This window comes from Coloeus monedula (assembly GCF_965178545.1).
Source record: "Coloeus monedula genome assembly, chromosome: 2".
In the NCBI taxonomy this organism is placed as follows: domain Eukaryota; kingdom Metazoa; phylum Chordata; class Aves; order Passeriformes; family Corvidae; genus Coloeus; species Coloeus monedula.
The window spans coordinates 60513929-60529747 of NC_138782.1; the positions used below are offsets into that span (position 1 = coordinate 60513929).

A 15819-nucleotide genomic window follows, 5' to 3' on the forward strand; every position below is an offset into this window, starting at 1 on the left:
CCAATCCCTGAGCTCCCAGGAATGGGGGGAGGAGAATCCCACACATTTATGATGCTGTCTTTTCCCCAATTTTTTTTGGTAGAAGAGTCAGTTTCAAGGAGTGTGGGGCAGGAAATGAAGGCAATTTTGCATTTCCTCAGTTACAATTTCCCAAGTAAATTCTGAAATCTCTAATAATCTGCTCTTGTTTTTTTCAGTTACGTGCTTTACCTTGTGCAAAGCCACACTATTGTATTTTTAAAATCCCTTTGAAATTCTAATTTGCCATAAATACTATAAATGCTCAATTTTTAGGCTGCTGGCTCATGTAAAGCTCAGAAAAACTGTCTCCTTTATTTCAAACTGTGTGTTATCATAAATTTAAATTTCAATTCTTTCCATGGTGAACACACGTATTTTACTATTTGCAATGTAGCTTGAATCGTAGATCCTGATCAATGACATAATCTTCTAGGTGCTTTATCAATATGATTGTTTTACTATATAATGATCTTCTACAGGTTGAAATTTGGGTATAGAAATTTCTAAGGGAAATGGGAAGGTAAATGACAAGGTCTTTTTTAAGGTCAGGTTTAGACTTGGTCCTTAGGTACTTAGTTCTGCTGAGTACTCCTCTGGACACATTCTCCCTTTGAATTGTGTTCCTCTGATCAGACTTACCCTTGCTTACTTCAGTGGAAGTTGAGCATGAAATTCCTCACTCCCTGCCTAAATTCGTGAGACTCTCACCTTAATTCAGTGTTTTAGATGATAGGGCAAACAGAATTGCTGTGACTGAAAATTAAAGTTTAGCTTCCATCAATAACATTCTCTTTGCTGGGATTACACCCATAAAGATAATTTGAAGAACATACCTTGGTTGTTTGGGGCACCTCTAACAGCTGATATAAATAAAAGAGTGGAAACAGGAAAGATCCAAAGGTGCTTTCAAATGTTACGTTATCCCCCAGAATTAAGAAATTAATATGGCAAAATAAAGTAGTATTTCCTAAGTTCCTTGCATCTGGCGTGATTTTTAATGCTGACCAACCAGGGTTTGGTTATGGGAAGTGATTAAATTGCATCAAGTGCTTTCATTCTATAGGATCAACTTCCTTCAATCACTTGTTGCTGAGCATGGGCAGTTTGATGAGCTCCTGCTCAGGTTTTCAGACTGGATTAAGCAATTTCTTGCTGAACTACAAGCCACTTCAGAGATAAACACAGCTGATCAACAACTAGCTGCATCTCACAATAAGGTAAACTTTTGGATGTAAATATTAAAGATGGAGAAATTGTACAGTACATTTGGCTAAATGCTCATCTAGAACTAGCAAGTAATTTGTTTGTTTGAAAACCAATATGCTGTTGCAGTCACATACAGTCTTCTGTTATTTTACAAGTTTAAAGTAAAATTGTAACACTGAACTATTCCTACTGAAAACCCCTCAGCAGTACTTGTTTCACTCGTAAGTTCAGTACTAAAATATTTCTTGAGCTCTTGATTTGAAGAAGAAACTCAGCTCTATTTTCTTTCTTTCCCATAGAACCACTCAATGGAAGTTGAAAGTAAGAAACAGGAGTTACATAGTCTGAAGGAACATGTAGAGAAATTGGGTTCTTTCAGCAGCCCAGAGGACCAGCAGACGTTGCAGGGAAAGACCGAAGATTGCTTTCAGATCTTCCAGGAGGCAAGTCAAATAACTAGCCAAAGACAGAACGCCTTGGAGCAGTTGCGAGTATTCCTGGAGCTCCACAGTGCTGCATCAGGAGTGCTCCACCAGCTGAGGCAGACAGTGGAGAAAACAGGAAATATGGATAAAGCTAAATCTGAATTACTGGAGAAGGAACTCAGTGGTGTTATTAAGGATCTTAACAAGCTGGAATCTGATGCTTTCAGTTTGGATGGTTCCCTTACTAAGGCTCAATATCATCTGAAACACAGCACTTCTGGGCAGAGGACCTCCTGCAGGGCTATGGTGGATAACCTGGGTGTGGAACTGGAGGCAGTTCAAAACCTGTTGGGAACCAAGCAAAGTGAGGCAGAAGCTCTTGGAGCTTTGCAAAGATCTTTCATGGAGCATAAAGAGCAGTTACTGAAGAGCATTGAAGATACTGAGGAAAAGGCTGACAAAGAGGGCCTGAAGGAGACAACACTACAAGCCCTCCAGCAAAGGTAGAAACAATGGCACCTTTACACTTGATTGCAATCTCTAGACCTTTCATGGTTCATTGGAGGCATGTGTGTGTTTTCTACCTGGGTACTTTATTTTTTGCCAAGCATATGTATCTACTTAATAAAATTGTCTAAGTGAACTATTTGGATGCACAAAACACTTAAGTCCCGCTAATCTTCTATATTGAAAGAACAGTCATGAAAGTCGATGTCTCAAAAATACATTTTGTCCAAATGAATCTTAAGATCCAAACAGCTATTAGAAGTCCTATCTAACATAACTATCTCAATCCTATTTTGGGATATGTACAAACTGAAGATTGTACATGGGATGATGGAATTAAAAACACTTACTGTAATAAACTATTAATCTAAATATCTGAGTGGATTTCTAGGTGACTGTTTGAGGGGAAGGTATATATATATATCTATATGATTGTATAGCAGTATATGTATCAAAAAATCACATTCTGAGCCCAGTTCTAGTAGAGAAAAAAACCCAAACAAATAATGCTTTATTGTAGGAAATATTAGAAAAAGAAAATTTTATGCACAGTAACACTAAAAATAAATATTTCATTCTTTCTTTCTCTCTTCTCTTACAAAAAAAAAAAGTGAAGATGAGTAAATTTGAAACCTGTCTTTTAACTTGCAGATTGAGGGTGTTTAACCAGTTAGATGAAGAATTGAATTCTCACCAGCATGAACTCCAATGGCTCATAGACAAAGCAAAACAAATAGCTCAAAAAGATATCACACTTGCTCCTGAGACTGACAAAGAGATAAGTCGCTTAGAATCTCTGTGGAAGGATACCAAGAAAGCTATACATGAGAAGTAAGTAGATCTTTAGCTGAAGATAAGAAAGGAGAAGATGGGGAAAGAGACACAGTTATTACATGTAATATCTTCTTGCTATGTTAGTTGCAATGAAAAACAGGGCTTGAAGGTTAAATACTGAGTAGAAGAAAAAACCACATTGTTAACAAGAATATTTGTACCAGTTGTACTTATACTATTAATAAAGCCACAGATAGGTCCTACAGTACTGATAGATACACTTTCTATTACATACATGCCATATTGCATGTTATTGTTTACTCTTCTGAAAGATAAGAAATGTCCACTGCATTTTCACTATCACTCTAGCTGGCACCTATTCTCCTTCCAGCACATGTTTTCATTCTCTATTGGATGTGTGTTTCTGACAATTCTATATTTAGTGATCCTAAATAATTTTTAGATTTAAGTATTTCTGTCTGCCCAAGGGAACAGACTCATAATAATCATCAGTGTATAACCAGTTACAGTAATTGTGTATGATACATGATCAGATGATCAGTTTTATCAATGAACATTGATAACGAAAGAAGCTAAAGAAACTAGAGAAAGTTTTATTATACCCATTTCTTTGTCTTAACTGCCTCACAATCATCTTTAAGGAGAACTATTAGTGTTTTCTCTCTCATATAGACCCAACTTTAGACCCTCCTGAACCTGCTTATTTTGGAGAGCTCTTTGGAGCATTCAGAGAAGAGCCAGCTCCTAAAACAGTTAGTCCTCTTTCTTGACAATGTGATGTTTGCCAAAATCCTTTCATTGTAAAACACTGTTTTACAACTAAGCATATCCAAAGTATTAGTTTTGCTTCTCTCTCTTCAGTATAAACACCGGGAATGGATTGAATAGGTTTTTTCCTTGGTCCATTGCCTGAGCATAAATAAGCTTTCCTGGAGAGAGAGTGGGGAAAAAAAAAAGCGCAGGTTAATTTATTCTCAGTAGAAGGGAGGTAAGTTGAATATAATGTTTTAGTCCCAAAAGCATGCATCTGACAATTGGAGGACAAAATAAATAGACCTTAGCATGCATTGCTTTAGTCTTTATTTCTGCTTCTTTTTACCCAAAAAATACTCCATGTTAAAGAAAAAAGTTTTTTTAAAAAATGAACTGTGAGTGGCACAATCATTATAATGTGCTTTCCAATCAAAAAGATGCTAAACTTGAGAACTGAGATGCTTGAATTCCAGTTTCAGTCTTTCTTCTCCTAAAGTCAGTTGCTTTGGTATCTGATACATATGAGATGGCAGTTCACATACTGTCTCTTCAGTGAGATGTTTTGTGGTGGATCTACAGTGATTCGTAAAACCGAAATATTCATATTTCCTTGGCTGTCCTATTCCTGTTTCATACTGCATCCTGGTTTTCCTAAAGTGAATTGCTGTGTCACATTCTCTATCCATCAGAAACATGACAGCAAGTGGTACTAACACAGCTTTTTCATATTACAGAAAGGAGCAGTCTTGTGTTCTTATTGATCTGATGAAGGAATATCAGAGCTTGAAGTCAACAGTAATGAAAGTCATAGATAGTGCTAACAGCGCCTCTGTGACCAAATCCATTTGGAAGGATCGTGAAGATATCAGGCGAACGTTATCAAAGGTAATGACATATATTTTCCTTTGAGGAATACAAATTAGTTTTGAATTGGATGGATTTTTTTTTTTTTTGTTTGAAAGGTGTCCTTGAGCTGTGTTTAAATTTCCTTGAATTTCTGTCAAATCTTGTCACACTGACATTCAGGGTTTAAACTGTACTGATTCTGATGAGGAAAGACTATAGTCCTTTCTTGCATTTTGATGAAATCTATTAACCTGTTGTTGCTACTTATAACTTTAATTGAAATGCAAATTGTTAATATATGGAAAGCATAACTGGAAAACAGTGGAAAGCTCTTTATATAAAATACATTGAGAATATATTCCTATCATAGTATGAAAGGATAGTTCTAGTCAACATACTTCATTGTTTTTCCATATTGGGTGAATTTTGGAATAGATAAAAGGCCACAAAAGAACATGAATTGCACACATTTTGGATGTGCATTATCTCTTTCCCTAAGAGGGCTTCTTCCATGGTGTATAATGTTGATGCTGGCCATTGATCAGAGATATGGTATTTGGATCCCGACATTCCATTCATTTCACTGGACTGTACTTCAAAAATTCTAAATTCTGCTGTCCATCAGCCTGTAAGGATACACAGTTCTGAGTGAAATTCTTTCTGTTGTTTTGCAGTTTAATTTAATTTGGAAGCCTGTTGAGCTCTTGATTCAAAAACTTTCAGTTAGATCTGTATAAACCTTATTCTAAACTGTGTGTATTTGTGGCCTCTTTCACACCTTAAAAGAACAAAAAACTGGAACAGAGCTTACCAGTCTAACAAAGAATTTCATGTAACTTCCACATGATTCCTTTGAGACTTGGGCTGTGGAGAATTCCCTGCTGCAGCAGTGGCCACATCTAGGCCTGAAGAAGTTGGAGTGCAATAAATGTTTTGGACATACTGCATCCGGATTAGTAGCTTATTGTTAGTACTGCTCTCTCGTACTTGCTGTAGAAAAAACTGTGATCCTTCCTCAGCACGTTGTCACCTTTTCAGTGACAGTGTTTTAAAGATTTCCCCATGCCTAGGGTTGCAAACTTAGTAGCCCTGAAGATTTTGTCTAGTTCCTTTCAGAACAGATCTTTACTTTTGTTTTCCAGAATATCTAATAGTGAGGGGCTTTTAATTCTAAATTTTGTTAGCAACACCTTCTGTTTACCCTGCTATAACTCCTGAAGTGATTATTCAATGATGAAGAATGAAAAGGCAAATAAAAAAAATAAAATTTCTTTAAGTCTATAAAATATCTGGGTACCAAGTGACAGGAATTCAGAATTTGTTACTGGCGCTTGTGTTTTATTTATAAGAACAATCATCCTATTTGATTATGCTCATGAGAAAATCATATTGTTGCTTCGTATTTTGTGGAATAGTTAAATGTTAGATATGAGCATTATCCCATTCATAACACAGGGCTAGGGATGGATACCTGGAGAACTGGATTTTTCTTTCTTTCTTTAAGGCTTCATTAAACAAGCAAATATTTATATCCACAGCATGAGGCTGCCAAGAATGATCTGAGTGATAAACAAAAAGACCTGGATACTTTCACTAATAAAGGAAAACATTTATTAGCAGAACTGAAAAGAGTGCATAACTGTGACTCCACTGCACTGAAAACAGATATGAACTCCACGGTGGACAAATGGCTAGATGTAAGAATCTGGTTTATATGCCAAATACAGTCTTGAAGTTTGGTTAAGCTTATAATATTTCTATTTTCTTAGGATCTTAGAGTACAATTGTTTAGTAAAATTTACTTTGAAGTATAACTCAAAGGCTTAGAGGGATGTGGCATCCACTGCATGCACAAAGTTGTGACATCAGTTTGATAGATTTTAAATGATGTCTCACAGCAGTGTATGAATGCTACTACTGTAAATTTGCTCACTGCACAGTTCTAAGCATAAAGTTGGGTTGGATTCACACCTAATGCATACCAACAATACTTTGTTAATCAGACTAATAAGTTAGGCAATAAATTACATTACACTAAACCACAAAAGATATGAATATGTTGAGAAAGACATCACTATAGGACAGAAATATAACATAAAAGCTAGTTACAGAATCACAGATTGGTTTGGGTCAGAAGGGACCTTAAAGATCTTCTGGTTCCAACCCCCCTGCCATGGGCAGGGACACCTTTCACTAGATCAAGTTGCTCAAAGCCCCATTCAAGCTGGCCTTCAACATTTCCACGGACGGGGCATCTACAATGGCTCTGGACAATCAGTTCCAGTGTCTCACCACACTCACAGTAAAGAATTTCTACCTCATATTTTACATTTACATATTTATACTGCTTTAGTAGCAAATTCCTACATTACGTAAGAAAGATACATGTAGGTTTTTTTGAAAGATAAAGTTTATTTGAACAAAAGCTTTCCCAGTAAAAAGTATATGAATATTTAGAAAAAGACACATAAGATTTTTGTTTTATGATCTGGGTGATTAAATTGATCTTAGAATTCAGAATTCGGAACTTAAAACTAAATCTAAGAAAATTATTTACCCAAGCTTACTAATTATTTTTTATGCACTTGCCTTAAAACTGTCTGCAAAATAGAGAAGTCTAAAATTAATTTGTGAATGGTATTGATACGTTCTTCTTTCCTAAAAGGTGTCCGAAAGAATTGATGATAACATTGACCGACTGAGTGTAAGCGTGTCTCTGTGGGATGACATCCTGAGAACTGGAGATGAATTAGATGGATGGTGTAATAAGTGCATTTCTCAACTGAATGAAGGCATCAGCAACTTCAGTAACAGTCAGAGAATGGAGGTCCTCCTGAAAGACTTCCAGGTTCTTACCCATAAGTCAGTAATAAAAATGTTCTGGACCAAAATGTCAAGTGATGTCCAGCACAGAGAAAAGGCTGTGCTGTTGTCTGTGTCCTCTGTTCAAGTGGTGGTACCCTAACCCAACAGCTAGCTGAGAGCATTCCTGTCCTTTTTATTTTAAGGTGTTTACTTCTGACAGAAACAAGAATGGCACATCTTACTAAATCTAAGCTCCACAGTTATTTTGGCCCTAGCAGTTATATTTGGTTCTAGACTGAATTCTGTTCCAGTAAAAACTAATGGACATTTTAGACAACTTCAGCTGCAGTTTAGGAAAAAAATGAGTAGTTTCTAAAACCTCATCCAGGAAAGTAGATTCTTCAGACAATAAAACGATATGGTGGACTGGAAGGTGAATTTTATTTCAGTTAGATGATGACTTTCTTCTCTGGATAGTGTTAAACTCTTTTAGAAATCTAGCCAGTTTTCAGGATACATTCTGCCTCTATTGGCTTGAAATATAGATCAGATCAATCACAGACTGAGCCATATTCTACTTCATTTGAAATAAATTACCTGTTTAAGAAGAGGCACAGTGAACTTAATCAAGTATTATGATAGATTATAAAACAATAAATCATTATTTTACTCAGCGTAAGCGCTATTGAATGCCTTATGTAGCAATTAGACCACCTAAATTCATTGCTGTTAAAACTGATTTGGAGTAAAAGCAGACAGTACCCAAAACACAGATGTACTTAATATGCAGGAGTGCCAAAGTAGCAGATGTGAGCACTGTGTGCCCATTTACAGTCACAGAATGTATAGTCCATAATACTTTTTTTGCACTTTGTTTTGCAAAGGCAAGAGGAAGAGCAGTTCAGTGCCAGCAGGATCCTGCCCTTTCAGCAATCAGATGAGCATGGACAGAAACAATCAGTGTACCTCTTCTGCCCAAATCAGTGGTCACTTTCTTGACTGGCTACCTAATATTATATCCTCCCTAGCACAAAATACCCCCAAGTATTCTTCTGGGCATTTAGGGCAGATGTTAATTTCGGCAATTTAATCCTGCAGTCCACTGTTCAGTCTTTTAATTGGAATGATCTGCTTGAAATTTTTAGAAAGGAAGTTGTGGGCAATAGGATACTGATATTTCAAAACTCCAAATTACGATTTTTCACTTTCACTTTGGTACTATTTTTGTAATAAGTAGATATTTATTTATAACTTGGATCTATAAATACAAGGTCCAGATATGTCAGTGCATATATATCAGTATTTTTTAATCCGTTTTAAGGTTAAAATCTATTTCTGTGTCTAATTTTTTATCAAGACCTCACTTGCTTGAAATAAAAATCGGAGACCACGTGTAATATAGTCTGCATGCCTTTAAGCGGAACCTAACACCCCCACTAGATACTTCCAGTTGAATAAACAATGACATTTTCATCTTTATTTTTCCAGTTTTAACAAACTAAAACTTTTAGAGCATTTTAAATGCTGATAATGTGTATGGTTATTTCAAAGGAGGGGAAAATTTCTCTGAACTGAGTCTAACAAGTAAAAAGAGATGGGAGATTTTTAGAGCACAAAATTAGTAGAACGGCAGTGTTTTCCCTCTGATTTCTAAACTGTGTTTTCATTTTCTTTCAATTTTGAAGTTGGTGGAGCATCCTTCTGAAAGTCTAAAAGCTTCTTGTAGTTTGGTATGAAAGTCTGACCACATCTCTTTTACAGACTGAAGTCAAGGATAAAGAACTGAAGTTGGAGCAACTTAGTTCCAAAATCTCAGAACTCAAAGAACTGACCCATTGTCAAGAGCCTCCTGCGGATCTCCAGGTAAAATAAAGACATTGGTAATCACAGATTGTGCTCAAAGAACTAAGAAAACATTCCTCCTGAAATTTCTGTCTATCCTGCACTACCTTTTTCTTTCAAGGTGGCAGATACAGCATCATTATTTATATGTAGCATAACTATTCTTTGTTCATATTTCTCTAGGTAGCCTTGATTTTTTTTTTTTTTTGTATAAACAGTATGCGATAAAGTAATTGAGCATTAGGATTGTAGAAGTATTTTTTAGTAAATCAAAATAGAAGAAATAGTTTATAATGTAACTGATGGGATATGAGACTACAGATACTCTCTGCACTGCACAACATTGAGCCACATCATACGTGAATGCATGCACAGTTTGCTTCCTTGAAAGGATTATAAGGCAGTAAAGTATGTTCATTTGCTTTTTTAACCAAAAAGTATTCATTGGTGGACTAGAATAAGGGCGCTGAACTAGCTCTTACAAGAAAAACATAAAACAATGAACAGAAAGGTGAGCTTTTGGCCAGATACATATTCCTATGTTCTAGGACAGTCACAAAACCAAAGTATGACTATTTTGCAGTTTGTTTTCGAACAGAAATTGGTATTTGAGATTATTAACTTTCAACATCAGAGATTTTAAAAATAAGCTGACTTCTGCAATTTTCACGGGCAGGGAAATATCTTGATACATATCAGGTTTTAATAGAAGTTAATGTAACACTCAAGCCTTGCCCACATTTTGGAACAGGCTGCCCAGGGACGTCATGGAGTCTCCCCATCTGGAGAAGGAAAAGACGCACCTGGACGTGTTTCTATGTCACCTGCTGTAGGTGACCCTGCCTTGGCAGGGAACTTGGACTAAGGAATCTACAGACATCCCTTCTAACCCAAAGGATTCTGTGAATCTGATTTATCCGTAGTACCACATTATGACTGATGTGATGTACTTTTATTAGTGATATGTGCTCAGCTAACATCTACTGTTGGAATCCTGGGTTCAGAGGATTTCAATCATCTACTATAATTTTGCATATTGCTGTCTTCGAACAGGTTAATGGGCACGATTCTAGCTGATTTTTTGTACTGTCTTCAATTTTCACCTGCCTTACACTGGGATAATTGAAGCCTCAGTGCTCTTAAGGCTCATTCACCAATTGGTATTTCTTTTTATCAAGCTATTTGAGTGCAAGCCATGTTCTTTATATATGGCAAATTAGTAAAGGAAAAATACCAACTGTTCGATTTTTCAGAAGTGGATAATAACTGCAACAGTTTGCAGTCTGGCCTTTTATAAGTCAGCATCCCTTCTTTGGATTACTATATATCTAAGACTGAATCCCAAATGGTTGACATTTTGTAGGTATGTAAGCATCTCCAGTTAAAGCTGTAAAGAGAGTAAAATTATCATTGTGTGCCACTTTCCTACTTTCCATTTTGCCAATAAGCATTTACCATACAAAACATTTTTATTATTCAATGTGTTAATAAGAAACATTTTGGTTTTAGTTTATAGAATCAGATTTGAGGCAGAAGTTGGAACATGCCAAAGAAATATCAGAGACAGCAAAAGAGACACTGAAAGATTTCAGTACTCAGAAGATGCAGTTACAGAAGCTGATAGGTCAGATGACAGACTGGCTAACTCAAGTGGAAGAGACGCTTTTAAGCTGTGCACGTAACCTGGATCCTGAATCTCTAAATAAACTAAAGGTCAGTGCTGAAGAAAATTAATACACTTTTCCTTATGCAGTGATCTTTGGGATTTTTTTTCTGAGCTTTACGCTTAATTTTCCTTTGATAAAAACTGCATATATCCTGCACAGCTGCTAAAATATTAGCAAATAATACAGTGATAGTTTTTAGGAAGTTGCACCAATGAAAAAAAGTTCTGATTTATTAACTTTATACAAATCTTTTAGAAAATATTAATGAATAATATGGTCTTTGTTGTTCCAAGAACTGGTTTTGTTACATTGAACTCCTTGGTCATTACTCCAGAATGTTTGCAAGTGCATTGACTCCCTTGCAATAAGGTATGAACTCATAATTCACCACAGTAAAAGACACTGGTCCAAACTCAGTTTTGATACAAACTTGTACCTCAGAAGTCCTCCTCAGTCATCATATATAGCAATTCTTTTTCTACATCTAAGTGCTCTCTTGACTGCATGCAGTTAAGCACATCATAACATGACAAACCACATGGAGATATTTGACTGTGAGCACAGTCAATATTGATATAATAGCCAATTCACATTCAGTTTTCAGAAAACATTTTTCTCAAGTTGTATGTAAAGTCCCACTTATGCAGAAGTCCTGCCAAATACCAGTGTCATACTGCATCCCACATGTACCTTCACACTTCGCTGAGAATACCTATTTCTATTCAATATGCCTTGAAATTTATTTATTTCTAGTAGAGTAATAAATCATGAGAAGCAGCACTTTTCACAGTTCTGCAATGGCTCTTTAGTTTCAAGGAGTCATCTCACTTGGAAGATTAAGGAAACATGATCCAGAGCCTCTTTCCTTCATTGTGTCTGGGCTGACTTATAGGGCACAGGAGGAAAGAACATATAGGAGGAGTAGGAATGCTTGAGAAAAAGACAGTTCTTTTGTTTCTTTATAACTATCTTATTTGTGCTGTAACTTTTTTTTCAGGAAACACAAAAGGACCTTCAGCTTCAGCAAAGCAGCATTGACTCAACCTGTGAGACGCTCAACAGCCTCTGTCGCAAATACCCTTCGGTAGAGCTGGAAGCTCTTGGTGGCACTGTCACTTTGTTAATAAAGAAGTACGAAGCTGTGAATCTGCTCTGTTCCAGAACACAGGCCAGGATGCAAGAGTCCTTGGAAAAACATTTCCTCTGTGAGTCTTCAGGCTGGTTAATATGAGTGAGCTGTTAGCCCACAGCCATGAGTCATTCTGGAGTCTGCCAGAGTTTCCAGTGATGTCACTTGCAATTACAACTTTGTTTTCGTATGGAGCCTCTCAAAAAGTCCTGTTACCAAATGTTCATTGGATAACTGCTATGAAACAAAGCATTTTACATAAACACCATTCAAATTTAACCATATCATATGCATGAAAATGCACCTTTCCTCACTGTTAGTATTCACCTCTATTGCATAAATACACTTTGTATATTTGCAATAAAGAGAGGTATATAACCAAATGGAGGTGTTTATAATGTAAAAGTACACATCTGAAGTATTTCCTGGGCTCCCTGGATAGTCAGTGGAGAAAAGTAAGCAACTTTTAATCTTATTTATTAAGATACTGATCTAGATTTTATTTAGCATAAAATTGGGACATAGCATAAACTGAAATTGACTGTCAAGAGCAGCCTAGTAAGACTGTTCAGAGTTGGATGTTTATAGTGGAAACATCTAATTTCTTGTGAAATTAATCCTAGTCTCAAGATTATTGAAGACAATTAGACTTATTCTGTTACCTTTTACACACTGTTCCTGGAGGATAAAAGAATTGTTTAAAACAGCTGTATAATATTGTGGATAATGCTGTATCTTAAAAAATATTCTCTTCTCTATACTTTTTAATTGAATAAGACTCTATGCAAGAATTCCAGGAATGGTTTTCTGGTGTGAAGGCTGCAGTAAAAGAATCATCTGACAGGTCTGGGGACAGCAAAGCCATAGAGGCAAAGCTACATGACTTGCAGGTATAGTGAAGAAATTTTAAAAAAAACCCAAGCAGTAATTAGCAATTTAGTATAGGTAACCAATTATATATCTAAAATAATTTGTAGATGCTAACACACTTGTTTTTGTTTTAAAAAAGGTAATATATGAATGGTTCAAGGCAGCAGTATGTACTGTAGAGGGAATACAGTGAAAACTGTGGTCCCTTTTCTGAGAGATCAGAATTGAATTTCTGGAAGATTTATGTGTAACTATACTATTCTTGTTTCTGATTATTAATATTTTTTTTCCTTTTTGCTTTCTTTCTCTTCTTTTCATTTTCCTATTTTTAGAACACTTTTATTTATTCAACATTTCAGATTAATACTGCTTTGTCAAAGCTCGTAGATATATACTTTTGATGAGACAGAACATAAGTAGCAGACACCTGTTGTAAACAGCCCTAATTCCTGAAATGTGTAACATCTTCAAGAGATTATTAAACTATTCAGAGAAAGCCATTGCTACCTTGGGATCAAATAAGAAAATTGAGTGCTGTGAATTGTGGCACCACTTAATAAAATTTTATTTGAACTATCCGCGTAGAAATTTTTTCCATAGCTAGACATGGCTCTCATCTTCTTGGAGAAATCTAGCCACTTGTCACAGAAATATTGCTTATCTTTAATTATCAAATCTTATGTGTTTAAACAATACTCTTTCATTGCACAGGGTGTGCTGGATTCTATTAGTGAAGGACAGAACAAATTAGATGCTGCCTGCAAGGAAGGAGAGAGTCTATATGGTTGTTTACCCAAACCAGTTGTGAGCCATATGCAGGAGCAAATAGCAAAGTCTAATCAGAACTTCCAGGAATTCCTCAACCAGTGTCTGAATGACAAGAAGGCCCTGGAAGCTTGTGCCTCACACCTGGGAAGGTGAGTAATACCAGCAGTCACAAATAGACTGCATGAAACTTTCTGGCTGCCAAAGTGCAAGGCAAAATGAATTCTTTCCGGTTGCTCTAGTCCTGTTTGCTTTTTTCTTTGGAAGTATTTAGGAGAAATTGAAGTTCTCTGATAAAAACAAATCAACAGGTCTTTCTCCAAGGGTACTGATTTGGTTAAAGAATGAAAGGTCAGGATCATATATGCAGAAGTTCTGCGTAGCTTGTGAAACTCCAAATCAGTTGGGATTCCAGTAATTTAAGTTCCATTTTCTGGATGGAAGATGTGTGATGAGTGTTTATTTCTGTCCTGGGGTTTGAAGATAGAATGCTTCTTACACAGCATGTGCCTATTCTGTCCCATTCCAAATGGATATGTTTCCTAAGAAGCCAAGAAGGAAACACTCTTAAATTACTGCTTAGGGCTGGAATTTTGGGAGTTAAAATATTTTCAGATCTAACCAGATTCAAAACTGTTGCTAATGGAAAGCAAAGTTAGTGTGACAGTAATGGGTAAAACAGCAGGATGAGACAGTGTGCCTGCATGTAAGAAAAAGGTTTTCAAACTTAGGGCGAGAACTTGTTTTGGTGAGTTTTTAGCACTCAAGATTCCAGTTCTCTTCTGTAGGGGAAACTGAAAACACAACACTTCAGGTGTTCTACACATAAATGTTGACAAAAAGCCCACTTTTATCCATTGTTTGTTCTTAGACTAAATCATTATAAGAATTTGAAAAAAGCTTTCTTTTGGTCTGCTTTTATTGAATCTAGTAATAAATAAAAGTACTGTCACTTTAAATTTTGGAGACTTCTGGTCGCCCTGTAGTTCCCATGATTTTGCTGAACATTTTTAGAGAGTTGCTGAATATTTTTAGACTAGTAGTCACTGTGGAATTATGTTTTGTGTACAACTCTTACTCTTGAAGCACGAAACTGATACCCAGTCTTGTGGATATTAACTTCTTCCAACTTTACTCCATTTGAGAAGTATTTTTTTAAGGGAGTATTTATCTGCTCCGTAGCTTTGAAGATCAGTACAAGAAGCTTGCCCTGTGGATGCATGACATGGAAGAAAGAATAAGCACAGAAGCATTAGGAGAGAACAAACAGCTTATTTCTGAGAAGAAAAAGGAGGTGCAAAAAGTGGAAAAGTTCCTGGAAGAGTTGCTGAATTCAAGGTATATTGAAAATACATTTTCTAAAATTCTCTCTTTTTTTGGTCTACAAGGCAGAAGTAAAATTAAACTTTGTTGGGGTAAAGTGTGTTTTTGAAAGCTAGAGGAAAGTATTGGAAAATACTCTGTGAAAAGATGCTGAATCCAGATGCTTCCATTTCTAATGAATTTCAATCAACTCCAGTATCTGGTAATGATAAATTTCTTATCATTAAAAACTTATCATACTTCATTAATTAATGCAAACAGAAAATATAATTTAGAAAATAAATGTTAAAAATCTTGCTTTTAAAAGCAATAGTGAAAATTACATTTATCATTATAGCCATTTTAGAATTTTCTTTCTGTCCTGTAACATTCACATCCAACCAGATTAGCAGAATCCTCTGTCCCATGAAGCTTGCTTTATAAAAGAGCTCAAAAGGCACCCACATTAGCTGTAAAATCTTTCTAAAATTCAGGCTTAGCCAGTAGATGGTGAAGTAATTGCCAGTGTGAGTATGCACTTTTTTTTTCAAATTCTCTTTTTATTATTAGGTTGGTGAAGATAGAACAAAAATAGTAGTCAGTTGTCCAAGTCTGACAGCATCTTAAAAAGAAACACCCTCTCAGTCCCTATTGCGTTGAGACTGATGCAAGACGTTTTGGTCTGATGGAAATTCCCTGTACTCACCAGGTATCAGGTATCAGGAAGGGTGATCAAGTAAACTGAGATTAACTGGATATGACCCAGTTTTAATCTGTTTTACTGACCCTTGTACTGAACCTCAGAGGCATTGTCTAATCCTGGACAAATGACCTTTCCATCATGCCTTCCTACCTGTCCAAGACTATGAACTTCTTAGAAGCTTTG

General features: G+C 36.0%; 1 protein-coding gene across 4 annotated transcripts in view; it reads left to right on the top strand.

The window, feature by feature from the left end:
• Nucleotides 1-15819, top strand: part of SYNE1 (spectrin repeat containing nuclear envelope protein 1) — a 294429-nt gene that overhangs the window by 121127 nt on the left and 157483 nt on the right. For 3 of the 4 annotated variants that reach the window (XM_082303442.1, XM_082303443.1, XM_082303444.1), the window contains exons 1-2: nt 13659-13783; nt 14814-14969. In XM_082303442.1, coding sequence (XP_082159568.1) covers nt 13680-13783; nt 14814-14969 — 260 coding nt within the window. In that variant the 5' untranslated portion in view covers nt 13659-13679. Of the gene's footprint in view, nt 1-1084; nt 1239-1526; nt 2156-2810; nt 2991-4441; nt 4593-6091; nt 6251-7218; nt 7402-9119; nt 9222-10709; nt 10914-11864; nt 12073-12773; nt 12887-13577; nt 13784-14813; nt 14970-15819 lie in introns of those variants that run through there. The other variant, XM_082303445.1, reaches the window with a different exon arrangement.